General features: G+C 26.4%; 1 protein-coding gene across 5 annotated transcripts in view; it reads right to left on the minus strand.

The window, feature by feature from the left end:
* Positions 1-17,400, minus strand: part of LOC107454202 (pumilio) — a 71,628-nt gene that overhangs the window by 48,907 nt on the left and 5,321 nt on the right. For 3 of the 5 annotated variants that reach the window (XM_071181982.1, XM_016071310.3, XM_016071311.3), the window contains exon 2: positions 15,389-15,502. Coding sequence is in view for 2 of the 5 variants with exons in the window: in XM_016071307.3 (XP_015926793.1) it covers positions 2,333-2,352 (20 nt within the window). In the remaining 3 variants the exon portion in view is untranslated. Of the gene's footprint in view, positions 1-2,332; positions 2,707-15,388; positions 15,503-17,400 lie in introns of those variants that run through there. The other 2 variants (XM_016071307.3, XM_016071308.3) reach the window with 2 other exon arrangements.

Genomic DNA, 17,400 nt, shown 5'->3' on the forward strand with positions numbered 1-17,400 from the left:
AAATGATAAAATCTATTTGTCTATTATAATGTTTTATTTTTAAAAGAATTATGTCTCGTTTTCCTAAATAAATATAATATGTACTCTGACATCTAGTTAAATTATGGATTCTTATTTTTAATTTAAATATTCTATTTTCTAAAAATGAATCAACTGTTTTTAGATGTATGTGAACTGGAAACACACTGAAAAAATTTAACTATTAATTCAGAATAAATAAATAAAATAATTCTGTAATAGAATTCTTCTCAGAATAAATAAATAACTATTATCAATATTTATTTCCTTACAATTATTCAACTGGTAAAATTTTTATTAGTTCCTTTTTCTGGAAGGAGGGATATATTAATGAACTTATTTAGTAATTTTAAATGCTACCATCATTTTTGTTTATATATGTAGCTTTAATTTAAAAATGCACCTTTAAATGTTTATTTTCTCATAATTTTCAGCTTGCAATACATATATATATTTATATAAAAGCTTTTAAAATGGTTATCAATAAATCAATTTTCTTAGTTTACTCTTTAGAAGAAAATTATACACTGATAATATTTTAGCTTGCCTTTAATTTTCATTAACTTCAAATTTTACTGTTATTTTGATACTAAGTAATAACATTTAATATAATTAATAAAAAATAGAAAAATTTTCTTCGCTAAATTTATGAGTTTTAATACAAAACAAAATTCAAATTATAATGTTGATTAATTTATAACCAAAATTGTTTGAGGTTAAAAATAAGAAAACATAATATTAATGGGTTAAGATTTGATTCTCTTCTAGTATTTTAACTTTTGAACGGGAAGTTTCATATTACTATGTCTATAATATGTATGAAAATTATTAAAATTTTCATTATAATTATTAAAATAATAATATAAAAATTAATGAATGATAATTAATATACAAATAATTAAAATTTTAAAAGTTGCTTCTTTTTTATTAGAATGTGTTTTTTAAAGTTAATTCCAGTAGATCTTTTGTTAGTATGCATACATTAATTAATATTACGTAAATACATGTACTTGAAGGGGTTATTATGTAATAGGAGGTATTATGTATCTAATGTACTATGTAGAGGGTAACGTGTTTTGTAAATTAAGAAGCATTTTTTTCTCCCAAAGACTTTTTTCTTTTCAACAGATGTTAAATTGTATTAGGAAAATAGTATTTATTATTTCATAGACCAGCAATGTGCTTTTTAGAACAGCATTTGAACAAATAAAAGGCTAGGTTCTTGACATGATAGTTGGAGAGAGCGAATAAAAACTAACATGTCAAAAACTTATTAATCGTAAGTTTTCATAAAATTAATACTAATTCCTAACACATTCAACCTTAAATAACAGTTTACAAAACTAATTAAAAAAAATTACTTCAGAATGTAATGAGTATGCAGTTCTTGACTTAGACGAGGTTTTTTATTACTTAAAAATAAGAAGTTAAAATTTTCTATCTTTATTTATTTAAAATGCGTTAAAAAAGATCCGATTAAAAGAATATTAAAACGATTTAACTATAATTGCTTTCGTACAAAAGATAAAAATACATAAAACCTGAATTGGAAAAATAGAGAGCGTCAATTAGAAATATTTTAGTTTAGTGAAAAATTGACATGGGTGTAAGTGTTCCCTGCCCGAGGATATTTAAGACCGAAGATAAACAATTAACTTATGTCACATATTTTCCAATTAAATTTAATTTATATGTATATTTAAATAATACTTAACTCGAATAATTCTCCTCAGCTTAACAGTGCTCTAATTTGTTGTTGTCATACTTCCCCCTCCCCCTTTTGACTCCCCTAAATATATTTGTACTTGGTTCACCCCACATAAAATCTAAAGTTACGTACAATAAAAGAAAAACTACATAAAATCACTTGAATCCAATATACGTATTAATAAATTTTGGCATGATTTTTTTTCTCCTTTTTTTAATGAAAGGTATTTAATAAGAATTACGAAACAATGAAAAAAAAACCTATGTCTGAATTTATATATCATATAAAGTATCAAAATATTTAATTAAATGGAAGCAAATACCAATATCAAGACTTTATTATTTTGAAAATAAAGCTAAATAATTCATCATTTAATAAAAGCCTTTTGTCGAGCAAAGTAAGTCACTTCACTTGGTTTTTAGTGAAAGCGAATGAATATCATTCTAAGCGATCTGAAAACACGCGGTAGTTAAAGAGAATCCCGATATATGCATCCGCCATTGTTAGAATGAAGTATATAAGGAGGAAATATAAGCTTCTTTCATTTCATAAGAGCATATTTATATATAAATGTTTCTTATGATTAATAAACTATATTCAACCTACCATGATGGAGTGGATTTCATGGCCAGAAAATTTAATAGCTTTCTCTTATTCAGCACGCGACATATTGGAACACCGACGAATCATGGGATTGAAAAAACTGCACGGCAAAGTGTATAATCCCAGGAAAGTGAATTTGCTCTCGTTCAGCATTTCATATTTGGTATTTCAGTTTAATTTTTACATAATATTATCTCTTTTACTTGCCAAATTTCAGTGAAATGGGTACCTAGTTTTTATTTACAATTAGTTTTCGAATGTAAAATCACTTTCACTCTTCACCTTACAATCCGTTGTTTACCATCGCCTGTAGGGTTGCCACAACTAGTCTTAGAGACGAGTTGGAAAGAGAAAATGCGGCGGAACGATGACTACCGCCAATAAAAATTTTCTCAATACCCCTGAACCACAAAAAAATTTGCAGTTTTTGCGCATGCACAATTTAAGAACTTCTATCCATTTTATTATACCCAAACTTTTTTCATTCAATATGCAAAAACAATAGATTGTTATTATTCATTTTACATTATTTGGAAACCTCAAATAAAATTCATATTTTTTTAATATACTCCATTTCATTAAATAAAAAACATTGTAATAAAATGATTATAATGAAAACTATAAAAAGAGAAGTTTTATGAAGTAATTGAGAACAGGAGGTTAAATAAGAATAACATTAAAAGTACAGCTACTAATAAAGTGTTAAAAAATTATGTTCAATTAATTATTTTAAATTTTAACGTCCTCATTTAACTAACTTAATTCGCTGACGATTATATATTTTTGAAATTTAATCTTTGCAAAATCGTTTTCTAAGCATAATTTTAACAAAAATATAGAATTAAATTAAAGAAACCGAGAATATGTTTTCAAACAGTTTTGTTAATTGTAAGAAATCAGAATGATTTAAAGCAACACAATTTTATTTTCATTATAATAAAATTTTCGAAGAATTTTGGTCCCTTAATTAAATTTCATCTGGCCCCAGCATGAGATTTAATTAAGAGAAGAGAAAGAATTTAACTCATTACAAACGTTTCATTTCTTTTCAAAAATGTAATATCAATCATTGAATTTAAGTGACGAATTTGCATTGTTAACAAAAAAAAATTGCCGTTTAACCTTCTTTTTTTATCTTTTTATTTTACATTTTAAAATACAGGGGCATTTAAATTTTTTAAAACAAATTTAAAATGCGCAAGAAAAAAAATTTGTGGAAAATTTTTATTAATTTATTAAGTCAATAAAAATGATTGATTGAAGTGATCAGTAATTGATTAAAATGAAAGAAAAAAAAATGCTTTTAAAAAATGATTCTTTTTTTTTTAAAGTTTTCGCTGGCTTTTAACCTAATTAAATTAAAATCGATGATGATTCGTGAAATTTTGTTTCATTTGTCTGAAATATTAGGAAGGGGTTTTTAAAATTTCTAATTATTACCAACCGTTCTCCACGTCAACGATGCCCATGTTGAGACACTTAACGTTCATAAATTAAAACTTCAATTTTATTTAAGGGGGGGGGGATCATCAACAAAAGTTTATGAGAAAAACAGGAGTAATAAACAATGCTATTCATTGGGAAAATAAATTTTTTGAGTTTATGAAAAACGCGTCAAATATCATCAAGAACGAATTTAAATAAATAATAAAATTAAAAAAATAATTATAATAAAACTATTTAACATTCCTCGTCCGTCCCCTAAGGATAAATCCAAAACTAAAACCAGATACACTTACGCAGGCAAAATCGCCAAATATAGTAACCAAAAACTAACCGCACGTCTGTTGTAAGGCCAACGCCCTGTGTTTTGCACCTCTGCGAAGCGAGGTAGTCGCGTTTCAGGTGAAGCTTTCTACAAGGTTGACGCGAACAGAGGCTTGTTTTAAAACCTGTGGAGTGGCAGACAATATTTTAAGTAATCAGCTGTGTTTGATATAATCACGTTATTATTTAAGTTTTAAAAAATCTGCATTTAATTTTCAAAAAGATAAGTAATCAAAATAGAAGCTAAATTTTTTAAAACATTTTTAAAAAAAATTGTACAAATAGCTTTTTATATAAAAATTTTTTGAAACTAAATTGAAAGCAGAATTAAAAACCAATACTGAAGCTCTTAGAAATAAAGTATTTAAATTATTTCATTGGTTTCTAATCGTGATTTTTCTTCTAGACTGATATAAATGCATAAAGCCAAATGCTCAGTATCAAATGCCCAATCCCTTAAAGTTAAAAAAAGTAAGAAGAAAAAAAAAAAAACAGTTCTATGTCAACTTTTTATTTTAACAACTCAATTTATTTTGTAACAATTTAAGAATGGATAAAATGCAGAGTTTAAAATCACAAGAGTTGGAAATGGCTCTGCTGTACAAAATTCTAACAATATTATGCACTCCAACTAAAGAAATTAAACAGTGCAAATAAATTAAGTTTGACGCAAAAACTAAGGCGAAATGCCAAAAACAAACGAAAGGACAATTTGGAATTAACTGTATTTCCAATAAAACCAATTTGAAAACGCAAAATCAATTCAAAATGTACTTTTTTTTTCTGTAATAAAAAATTTTATATTTATAAAATTATTGTGATAAAGATATTGTTATGGCAGATTATTAATTGCCAAAAAAAAAATTGCTTTCTAACAAAATATCATTAACTTGCGTATAGAAGTTCTTAAGATTCAAATAAAAGTCAATGAATGTAAAAAAATTTGTTTTCGTAAATTAATAGATCTGCATTTTATACTTATAAAAATCTTATACTGTAAGTTGAATAAGATTATTAAAATTTATGGGAAAATGAATTAGAGAAGTTTTTATGGGCATAAATGGAATATTTCCATAATTAAAAAAAAAATATCTTTTTTCACCTTTAATTGGTTCTAGCTCCCAGAAATTTTGCTTATTTGTAAATCCCTGCATACATATATCATTGCAGCCAACATCTGTACTCTTTCAAAAAAATTTTACTAGTGGTAATGACATTAAAATTACTTTGATAACCATGAGCAAATCTCTTTAAAATTATATCAACCAGCACCTTAAGTCCACACTAAGTGGTTACCAAACATTCTATAAATATATTTTCATAGCTGCCAACTCAACTGGATTTTCCAGTGGACTACTGGATTTTGTCTGATTTACTGGTTCAATAAAAATTCTCTTTTTTTTTTTTTTTTTTTTTTTTTTTTTTTTTTTTTTTTTTTTTTTGTAGATTTTTGAAAATTTCCTAAAATTGAGTTAAGTTTCCTAAAAAAATCCCAAATAAAATTAAATTTTTACACAGATTATTGCTTGCTTGAATACATTTAAATAAGTGTTACTAATACATAATGAAGCTAGCCTCATTAATGAAAATCAGTTTTTGATCTAAAATATTGAGTTTATTTTTATTAACTCCCTTTTTAATTAATTACTACTATTATTACTAAAATATTTTTTCTATCTTAGATGAATTAAATGCCTACTACTATTCAAAATTATGAGTAACCACAATAACATTTCATTCATTTAATGTTAATCATAACTGAAAAATATTGCAGTTTTTTCTACTCTTTGATGACTAAAAATTTCTAAAATTCCATGTGTGTGAAATATTTAGTACATTTTGCAACAATTATCATAAAATTTATATTATTTCATAAAATCTACTGGTTTTTTTTCTTATTCATGTTGGCAGCTATGCATTTTAATTATTTACATATAATGGTAGTCAAAATCATTTTAAATCAAATTTAAAAAATCAAAACTGAAATATCAAAGCATTAATAGTGCATCACTTCAAATATAAAAATAAAATCCACCCAGAAAATCAAAAGTTGGCAGCAACAAAATATAGGTTAAGGAGTTATATATTAGTTTATGGATAGACCTCATATCAAACACGCAATCATTAAAATGTTTAGCCACAAAGGGTGGAACAATATTAATTTAGAAAAAGTGATAATTCCACTTCATTAGATTATGAAAATTAATAGTCTCAGTTTACAAGCCTATTTATATTAACCAGAAAAGATATTAAAAACCTTTTTTAATGTCCATGTTCTTGTGTTCACTGTAAATTACAACTGCCGCGCTACCCTTCTGACTAAAAATGTTAATGCTTACAGAGCATTACATAAAGCTAAAAAATCAATCTTGGTAATGTCTTTAAGTGCTGACACAAAACTAAAATATTAGAGGCACTTTTAAAAAAATTTGCTTTAATTCAGTTCCATTTTCTTTAAGTGCTTAAAATTCTCAACTGTTGAAAAAGTGGCATGATGCTTTTAAAAGTGGAAACCTAAAATTCGCTACTGACAAGTAGCACTTTTTTTAAATTTGCCCGATATCTTGCAGGAATTATATGGAAAGATAAACATCCACATTACATACAAACTGATTATACTGACTGAAACATACAAATTGATTAGCCAGCAATCATGCCGTATGTTTGCTAGTAGGAAATACATTAAATATTCCATTTTTCCTACTTCAGTTTAAGGGACCGCAACTGTTTCTAGGAGAAGGCCACAAAAAAAATGCTTTGAAGGGCTGAAATGTACTTACTTTTTATATATCAATTGATTTTAATTTAAAGATTCCTTATAGGAACAGTAATAATAAGTTTTAAAAATTATAAAACAAAATATATTTATATTTTTGAACCAAGAAGTATTTGAAGCATTACTACATATTTTTTCCTAATTAAATTCAATAAAGTTTCCGACCTTCTTTGAGAAAAAATTTATTTTATTATACTCTTAACATTTAAATTACATTTACATCTTTTAATTTTTTAAATAAACCTTTCAACTACATATTTTTGAGCTTAAAATATTTGCTTCATAAAAGAGAAAAAAAAAGCTAAGTCAAAAGACTTGATTAGTACTTCAACATTTCAATGTTTTAATTTAATTCAATGTTTTAATTTAAACTTTGTTTTTCCAAGATTACTAATATTAGTTCAAAAAAAAAAAAACATAAAAATTCTTAAGCTAGTTTTCACTTAATATTTGACTGGAAGGTAGGCAACTGCACACTGACCATGCAAAGGCCGCAGATTGCTTCCACATAAAACATAAACCGTACTTTAGCTATTGAAATCTGTAGGCAAAATAACAAGCTTATCTCTTAATGCATTAAAAATAAAATTCCAGTCACACTTAGATGAAAAAAATGCACCTTTTTATTTTTAATTGTAAGATATTTAATTGTCTGGTATGTCATGTGTACCTCTGAAAAATCCAAATATCGAAAATTAAAAAATATTAGTAAGTCAATAAAATTTTTCATTTGAATCATAGTGGGATTCGCATGACAACACAGTTATTTATTCCAACACATATAATGTTCTGAAATCTTTAAAGTTGTAGCTTTATGGTATATTTCCAGCCAATTCCAAATATGACTAAACACAGTTCAGTTATCATAGGCTAAGTGTTTACCTCTTACAATAATGTGTTTAAGAATCCTCAATGTTAAAATGAGAAGCATATAGAAACCAAATTTAAAAATAAAAAAAACTAATATCTTAAAGTGGTAAGTAAGGAAAAACTAGATAGTGTAAATTACTAAATAAATAATTCAACCTTAGCAAGAAAAGTTAGTTATGTAATAATTTGGAAAAGTAATTTTTTTCATCCAATGCCCATTCTACTTTTCTTGATCTTGAGTGCTGAGGGAGCACTAGCAGATGTCCATGCTTGCTTTAACTTGAAAAAATATGCATAATGTTTACCAGGTGCATTCACGAAGCAAACAAATGGGCTAGATTTTTTCGGCTATTCCCTCATATACTGAAATGAAAATAATCTATAGGCACGTTTGGTATTCATTTTATCAACCAACTGAAGGGCTAGGTCAACCTTGCCTAATCCTAGGACAGAACCCCTGGACCTATGGGTGCCAACACTCAATACTACTTGCCTCAAATAAAGGTTGGGAAAACTCTAAATTTCAATATAATTCATCACTGTATTGAATAAAAATTCAAAAACAATTAAAAAAATAACATTTAGAAAAAAAGTTGGAATCCGAGACTTTCAATTTATGAAGCAGTATAGTTACAGGTCAACAAAAATCTAGTAACACAAGCAACCAAAAAAGTGATTAGAAATCAATAGCTGATTCTGATAGATTTTTAAAAGCTGATTTCAGGAAAATTGGTGAAAAAATTCCATCAGGTACAATATTTTAGCAAATTAAATATTTCAGATGATGGTAGCTACCTATCTTTGTATTGCAATTTAAAGTAAAGGATTAACATTTAATGCCATAAATTATCACTACTGGCTAAAACTAGAGGTACTTAAAATTGTCTCTGATGATAAAAAAAAATTTCAGGTAACAATTTTATTTATTTATTTAGTTTAAAATGGCTCTTATTCAAGGAAATTACGGAATTAATCGATTCAATCGATTCTTCGTCAATTCAAGCCAAATTGCTAGGGGAAAAAAACATTTACGAAATTGAAAAAATAAATACCATATTTGAAATCAGCTCACCAAACAATATTTATATAAATCAGTTATTACACATTGCAATCAGTTTTTCAAAACTCAAATTTTTCAGGTCTTTTTGCCTACTGTTTAAGAGCTCTAAGAGTTTAGCACTTGAAGAATTTACTACTTTTAAAATTTAGTTAATTATGAAATAATAGGTTATGAATTAAAAAATAAAAATGCACACGTCTTAGCAGTAGAGATTTAAAAATATTATTAAATAATTTGAAAAGAATTATGTTAAGATTAACAATAAAAAACTTTAATGTTGAAAAACTTCACAGTTTTAAAATCATGAAATGCTATAACCAGTTAATATTTCGTTGCATTGTAATGTTGAAGATTTACTCATGGACATAGATAAAGTATCATATTCAATGCAACTAAAATAAATGGAAAGTAACATTTTCATAACAATCTACTTGATGCCAAAATCAAAAAAAAAACTTTTTTTTTTTAAGAAAGTCTTACTCAGCATTTTAAAATCAACTTAGTTTATGTGCCACATTCACTAAAGAACAGACAGTACTAAAACTCATTGGTACCAAAATACAACAAATCAAACAAGTTAAAGAAAATATTTTATCAAAATTTAAAACCTTAAGTGGTAACATGCAACAAAGGTCAATCAAGGATATTTTACAAATGTCCCATTTTTAAAATTAAAAAAAAAAAGCTTGAAATTAATTTTTTTTTTTTAAATTAAATTTTGAGAAAATATTTTTGGTCAAAAAGAAAAAACTATATAATTTATGGTTTTCAAGAAAACTTTTCTTAAATGCAACAAAGTTTATGATATAAAGTGATAAATCTTGGCTTTTAAAAATAAAATAAAACATTGCAGTACCCAATATAACATTTCAAACATATAAATATAAGATCTATTAGCTGCGATGAGTGTCCACTTTTGATTAGCCTACGAAGGGATCGAACTAACGATATTCATTAAACTGTTCCAATGTAACGCGCTCGACATTTCTCACACAGATTAACAGGCTATTAAAATGGGATTTGCAGAGGATCAAAATTGTGATAGCATGTCTTAGAATCCAGACTGTCACTAATAGCCCATTGTACAGCTCTAGCGTAAATAAAGTACTTTTACGTTTACATGGGATGGATTTCTAAGTCAAACACTGGTTTTTAACATGACACATCAAAAACCTGTCGAAAAGTTTCCAAAACAGTCAAACTTTTGAAATCTGACAAAAACTATCAAAAACCTGGGACAAGTTTCTTAGCCATAGGAGGCATTTTTTTAGATGTTAAATCAGGCACAATACTTTTATTATATACTACTATAATTATGATTGATAACATTTATAAAAAATATAGCCAAAATTATCGAAACTATTAATTGGTTTTTCTACAAACATGATACTCTTAATACTTTAAGCTCAATATTATTTGCCATATTATAACTATTCAGTTTATATTACAAGTAATAACTATGAGTTACTTATTATCAATCTAAATATTGTTTTTTATTCTCTTATGCCACAGTTTAAGACATATTTTCTAGATTAAGTAAAACTAAAGTGTTCGCCAATACTCGTCTGATCTCAACTTAAAAAATTTATTTTTGATTCTCAATATTTAATGCTATTACTTGTATGCAAAAGAGCAGAATACGTTTGATTGTGCGAACGAGGTTTTGGAGGAAATTCAGGCAGCCATGGTAAAATTTTCCATCTAAAAAAATTCCCACAGAATTTTTTAATAATAAAAAATGTGTTGCTTTGCAAAATTTTTCCTTGATAAAAAACATTATATGTCAATTTGTGTGTTTATTAGTTTGAATTCCTTTAGTTTGTGAGAGGACCTTCAATTTAATTTAATAAATTATTATTATTTCAATATATTTTGATTTTAATTATTTTTAACATGAATGCTTATTTATTTAAGAATTGTGTAAAATTAAATGAATTTTTACACAAATAAACTTTACTTTCTAAAACTATTTTAAAAAAGAGTTATTGTGCTAACAAAAAAAAACTCTAAAAGTTTAGGGAAGTTTCAATCTAAAGAAAACTTTATTCTAAGGAAATATTAGGCTTTGAGAATTTTCAGCACTCTTGCTTATACATACATGAATATTAATCATATTTATAATATATTCCCTGATAAGTAAACTAATTATTATCTACAAAAAATATAAATGCTTATGCTTGTTTAAATCAGTTAACTTTTCAATCAATCAATTAAAAGGTTAATTAAGTTACTATTAATATTTAGTACAGTTATTAGAATAAATTTCTTAATTACATGTTATTTAATTTCATTATTATAGTTTTAGTACATCTACAGTCTGTGCAGCGAAGTATCAATCGAAAGAATAGTTTTGAATTCCGTTTTAATTCATACAAAATTGAAAAAATGAATTTTGAGTACAGAGAGCTTCATAACTTTGTAATTGCATGCTTCTGTGAAAGGAGAAGTTAAAATGGGAATAAATGGAAATTAATTGTTTTAAATATAATTAGATGATGGTTATGTGTTTTTTATATCATGATTGCTTGTGTATTTTTATTTTTTATAATTAAAAAATTAATGAATTGAATAAATTGCAATTTTACACAGCTTTATTTACAATTATTTAATATTTTCTACTCCATAATTTAGAAATTTGACAGTAATTGCCAAAACAAAAAGAGAGTTTAAAGTTAAAATAATTAAAGAACATAATTGATTGATGACTTGTAATTTTATATGTATGTTTATTTATAAATATTTTATATTTAGAATAGCTAATAATGATCCTTATACCAAAATTTTGGATTTTTCACTATTGTCAAAAACTATGTCAAAAGGGGATTTTGACATGACAATTAAAACCATGGTTAACTGTCAATTGGTAAAAACTTGCCAACCCTGACTACCACCCCCTTCCAGCACCTGAGAATTTTTTTATAAATTTCAGGTATGATTAATTCGAGTCATTGCTGTGCAGAAAACTATATAAAGGCAAAAAAGTACATATTAAATCAAAATGTTTACATGTCCCGCGCATGTTAGGCAATATAGTTTTCATGCCTTGCAGCCGATGCAGATAGTCTTTGTCTAAAGCAGTGTTTTCCAAAGTGTGGTACGCGTACCCCCAGGGGTATGGGAACAGTTTAAAGGGGGTATGCGTTTTTATGCGAAATATCTTGCAACAAGCAAAAATTTCAAGAAAATTTATTTCAAAACAAAGCTAGCCATGAAAATTTACCATTATGTATTTTTCTATTGCCTATTTTGTACAGAGTTAACAGTTAATAATGAGTGGTTTTCACACAGCCAGTTGTGATTTTTAACTTAGTGAATTTTTTTTATCGTAAAAATACATTCATTTTTTTTATTTTTATTAGTGGTACACAGCATTACTAAAAATTTACAAAGGGTACACAAAAGTCATAAGTTTGGGAAACACTGGTTTAAAGCATTAAATTTTAGTTTCTAAAATACTAGCCAAACTAAAATTTTTGCACAACATTAATTTCACAAAAAAAGAAACTACTTTCAAAATGTTAAAAACTGTACTATAAAGAATTTTTTGGAGACCATATAGCCATAAAAGAATGTGAAAAATGAAAAATTGACATTTATTGCTAAAATGCACTGATATCAGATTAAAAAGGTTTCAATAGTTTAAATGTTATCAACATATCATAAAAGTGATTAAAATACAAAAATATCAGAAAATCAAGACAAGAAATATTCTCATACATCTAACTCAGTGGTTACCAGCTGGCGGCCTGCAGGCCACCTAAAATATATTAGTTGTCATTTTTTTTCACACAATTTTCGTAAAAAATCTAACGGGTTTAAGGTACTTTTCTTTGTTAAAAAAAGCCCAATTTCTTCGCTTTTGTGAAATTTAACATACTAATGGTGCAAAAAGATTTTTTTTTCTCAGGTAAAAATCTACTTCTTATTTTAATTTTTAATTCAATACTATTGTTTTGTACAACTTGATAACAATCTGACAATATTTAATGTTCCTTCAAACATAGAAGAGTCTTATATAAATTTTAATGGAGTTGCGGCCAGCTACTTAACTGATGTTTTTCATTGCGGCCCCCGGCCTCATGTAAGGTGGAAACCCCTGTTCTAACTCATCATATTTGTATAGAGTTGCTTTTCTACACGGAAATTAAATATATTACAGGGTTCCCACTCGATTTTAGAAAGAAAAAAAACCTTGACTCTTCCAGGTATATCAGGAAAATTCCAATGAAAATCCATATCATATTAAATCTATACCATGCAATTTTTAATCAGAAAACTTTGATTTTTTTTTTTATTTGTAACATTAAATATTAGATTGTGTGAGCAAACACACGTAATAAAATAAGAAGACATGGAAAAGTTACTAAAAAGTAGAATTTTATAAAATAATTCTAATAGATGTCAGAATTATGTAACTCAAATCTATGTAACTGCTTACTGTTACTAGCAATTATAAGACTGGTTATTTTCCAGGTATAATATAGGTATAGGAATTTTCCAGGTTTTTTGTAAAAAATTGAGACTTTACCAGCCTTTTAGAGTTAAAATAAAATTCCCTGGCAATTCCAAGTTTTCTCTGACCAGTGAGAGCCCTGTATTAATTTTAAGCCTAATATTTAACTTTGTTGGAGGACAATTTATATAAATTCGGAACAAATCATGAAGTGTCTCAGTCTTCAAAGAGTTTCTGCAAGCTTTTTTTAGTCTATTGTGCCAGCTGAAGCCTCTCTTACAAGAAGCTGCAATCACTGGAAATATAGCACAAAAATTTTATAATCCTGTGCATATTCAGGAATCTGTCTGAACATTGTTTGTTGTTAAACTTTTCCAGCATCTGAGTCAATGTTAAAGTTATTTTGCCATCATTTTTTTCAGAAGTTAGCACTATACATCTAAACGTGGTATTTAAAATCCATATATTCTAATACCATGTTATTGCTTGCAACTTAATAAATTTGAAAAGAGGAGGAAAACATGAATTTTTAAACTATTAACTGATCGTAATTCTGTTTCAACTTTTTTGTATCTTACATAATTTTTTTTTTTCAGGAAAAGACAAAATGTTTACGTTTAAGGTGAACAATTATGAAGATTTTGTTTCAATATATGTTTTCGTTTTATGACATTCTCAGTGCCACATTCGGAGTTAGACTTTTAAAATGTTAGCAGAATCAGCCAAAATTGTCAGAGGTAAATTTACAGAAATTCTGAACAAATCATGAAGCCTTTAAAAAGTTTCTATAAGCTGAGTCAGCTGAAACCTCTCTTACATGAAGCTGCAATCACTGATAAGTATAACACAAAAATTTTATAAACTGGCACATATTTGGCTATCTGGGTGAACATTCTGCATTGTTAAACTTTTCCAGCATCAGAGTCAATGTTAGTGAAGCTAACATTAACTCGAATTTTGTCTATTCTGCCAACACAACATTTACTTGTTCATTAAAGATATCTGGGTTTGAATACATAGAGAATTTCTTTAACTTCTCTATCCCAATGAACATATCTTGAACATATATTTCTTCTCAAAAACATGCAGAGATGTTAACACATCTGTTGACATAGATACACACATAGTATATTTAATTAATTTCCCCACATAAATTCAAAACTCTTGCTTCCCATTCTTAATATTCGTCAACCTGAAAACTCATTATTCTAGGGAAAATGTGGTAGTTAGATTTGAAAAGCAGCACTATATGCTCACTTGACAATCAAATATTTGGTTACCTATAACAAGCTGGCAAGAGGATAAATATAAATTAAAAGAATAATATTTATGCAATGCGGATGAGAATATTTAAGAATGAGAATTCAGAAGCTTTAACATTAATAAACTAACATACTAAAAATTACAAATTTTTAATTATAACATTTAATAAATATATTTTATATATTTCTTTATTTGCATCATTTTGCATGTAACTGTTTATGATGAAAAAATCATGCCGACAGCAAAGTCTGGGTCACTAATTTAGAAAAAATGTATATAATAAATAAGTTAGAAGAGAAGTTTCTACTAAAAAACAATGGTTTATTTTTCCAATGAACTGCATAATTTTACAGCAATCCGCTGCCATGAAATTGCATCAAATACTATCTGTTGTTCTCGCTTTGAGAGATATTGAAAGAAAAAATCTATCCGTGAATGTAAAAATACTCAGTCAAATATGCCACAATTTTTTTCACAAAACAGATTTTTCAAGTTTCAAATAATTAGGATATCAACATAAAAAGGTAAGAGTCAAATAACAAAAATATCATGCAAGTAAATTTAGAAGAGTAAAAACAAAATGAAATATGACAGAACATTTAGTTCCGTAAGGATCTGATTGCTTTTAAAGCAAGGAACATCAACTTTTCTGATATTATAAAAAAACACTGCTTAACATGAAAATTTTTGTACAAATTATCACAAGTAACATGACAATCAAAACCTAGGCTACTGGTTAATCTGTCATGCATTCACACAATTTATACGTTTGTTAACATTAATTTTATATGAAACAAATTAAGAATAACACTAAAGAATAAAACTAATATGCTAGTCACACATATTTATAAGGAAAATATATAAATGTACCTTTCAAATAAAAATGCAGTGGATTTAAGCAACCAGGTCTTCTATACACAACTCAAAAAAAAATTCGACAAGATTTATCTTTGTTGAAGCAATTCACCAAATATATTTACAATCCTAAAAATAAACAGAATCATTAAACATAAAAGAAATAATTTTTAAGAACTGATAACAAGAAATAAAATTTTATTTAAGAATTATTTCATTTTCCTTAACCATATAAATTAAACGATAATAATAAGAGTTAAAAAGAAAATTGACATGCAAATTTTAAAAAAATTTTACAATCATTCACTCTAGATGCTTCATATAAATTAAATAAATAACAGCTAAATTTGAAAATTTTCTTAATAGTGACGAAGCTCTGTATAATAAAACAGCAAATGTACTTGTGCACAAACTGTTTTTAGAAAAATGGAACACCTTTATAAATTTGATCTAATAATCATAATTTTATATAAAGAGACCAATTTAATAATCTAAGAAGACAAACTTAAAAGTATTTATTAATTTTGACATATGATATTTAATTACATAGTTACATACCCTGTGGCAGAATTTTTTCGAACTATCTGCGACAACACTCTAGCTCTAATATCTTTCTGCAAGATACTTTTAATAATAACAACAAGCATATATTTTACTAATTTAAAAAGCAAAAGTGCTGCGTTTACAAAAAAAAGAAGAAAAAAAACTATATAATTTTTTTTAAATTGAACATGTAATAATTTTTATTCTAATATTATGGGTGATATTCTCGCATTATGTGGGGGAGGGACACGCAAAATATTTCTTTCATCGCATTTTGTAAATAATAGTCACAATAAAAAATATAATTGAAAATCATAAAATTCGTATAAGTAATTGCCGAAAAAAAAGATCGACGACGAAACTGCGCGAATCGGGCTTTTCAAATGCTTTTTTCGAGATTAGGTTGTCATAAATAATATCGTATTAAAAAAATCGAATTTTAAAATTATGGGGAAATCAATTGCAATAACTGCCAAAAAAACCGATAGAACTACTGTCTTAAAAAGACTATTTTCAAATGCACGATTTGAATTTTCATATATATATATCGGGACTACGTGAAAATATATCGGACTACGTGAAAATCAATATCAACAACTGGCGATAAAACAATCAAAACATTACATCGATTTACGATACTATCGTCGTAAATTGAGCGTGTCAAAAAGTGATTGTCTAAATGCATAATTCAAATATTACGTAGAAAAGAAATTTTTTTTTTCAAAAGAAAAATCATTCTGCAAGAACTCTAACAGTCTGCGACAATTTCGCCGTGTCGCTGCGATTCTGCCACAGGGGTTACATAGACATGAAAACCTAGTTTTTCTGATAAAACATAACTTTTATTCAACTTGATTAGGATTCTTTAAACTAGTGATGTAACGAATAGTAATGGGGCCGAATACCGAATATTCGGCCAAATTTTAGGCCGAATACTTAACTTTTAAAAATTTCTCTTTTGATTGAAATTAAAGTAATTTTCAAATTTTAAAATAAAAATGAAATAAATATTAACAAAATTGCCTTCCTAATCTTTGTATATTCAAAAACATTTTGCCAACTTGATTTATTTTTTGTAATAATTTAAATATCTTGATGCCAATAACAAGGCAATATGGCTTTTATAAATCTAAATAATTAATAATAGCATATTTTAGTTATAGTTATACTTGTAATTTATATGCTATTTTATTTAAGATAAGAACTCATTACTACTGTTAACTGTATTCTTAACTTTCTTTTTTGTGAGAAAAATTATTAAAACCCAGAAAACTAAGAACTTTTTAAAAAGTTTCACTTTTGAAATTTTAATTTTGTAATTAAATAATTTTCAAATTAAAAATGAAATAAATATTAACAAATTTGCTTTTATGAACTTTCTATATTTTAAAAAAAATTTAACAACTTGATGTATTTTTTGTAATATTTTAAATATCTTGATGCCAACAATAAGGCTTTCACAAATCTAAATAATTAATAATAGC

Source organism: Parasteatoda tepidariorum, chromosome 6 (genome assembly GCF_043381705.1).
Source record: "Parasteatoda tepidariorum isolate YZ-2023 chromosome 6, CAS_Ptep_4.0, whole genome shotgun sequence".
Classification (NCBI taxonomy): domain Eukaryota; kingdom Metazoa; phylum Arthropoda; class Arachnida; order Araneae; family Theridiidae; genus Parasteatoda; species Parasteatoda tepidariorum.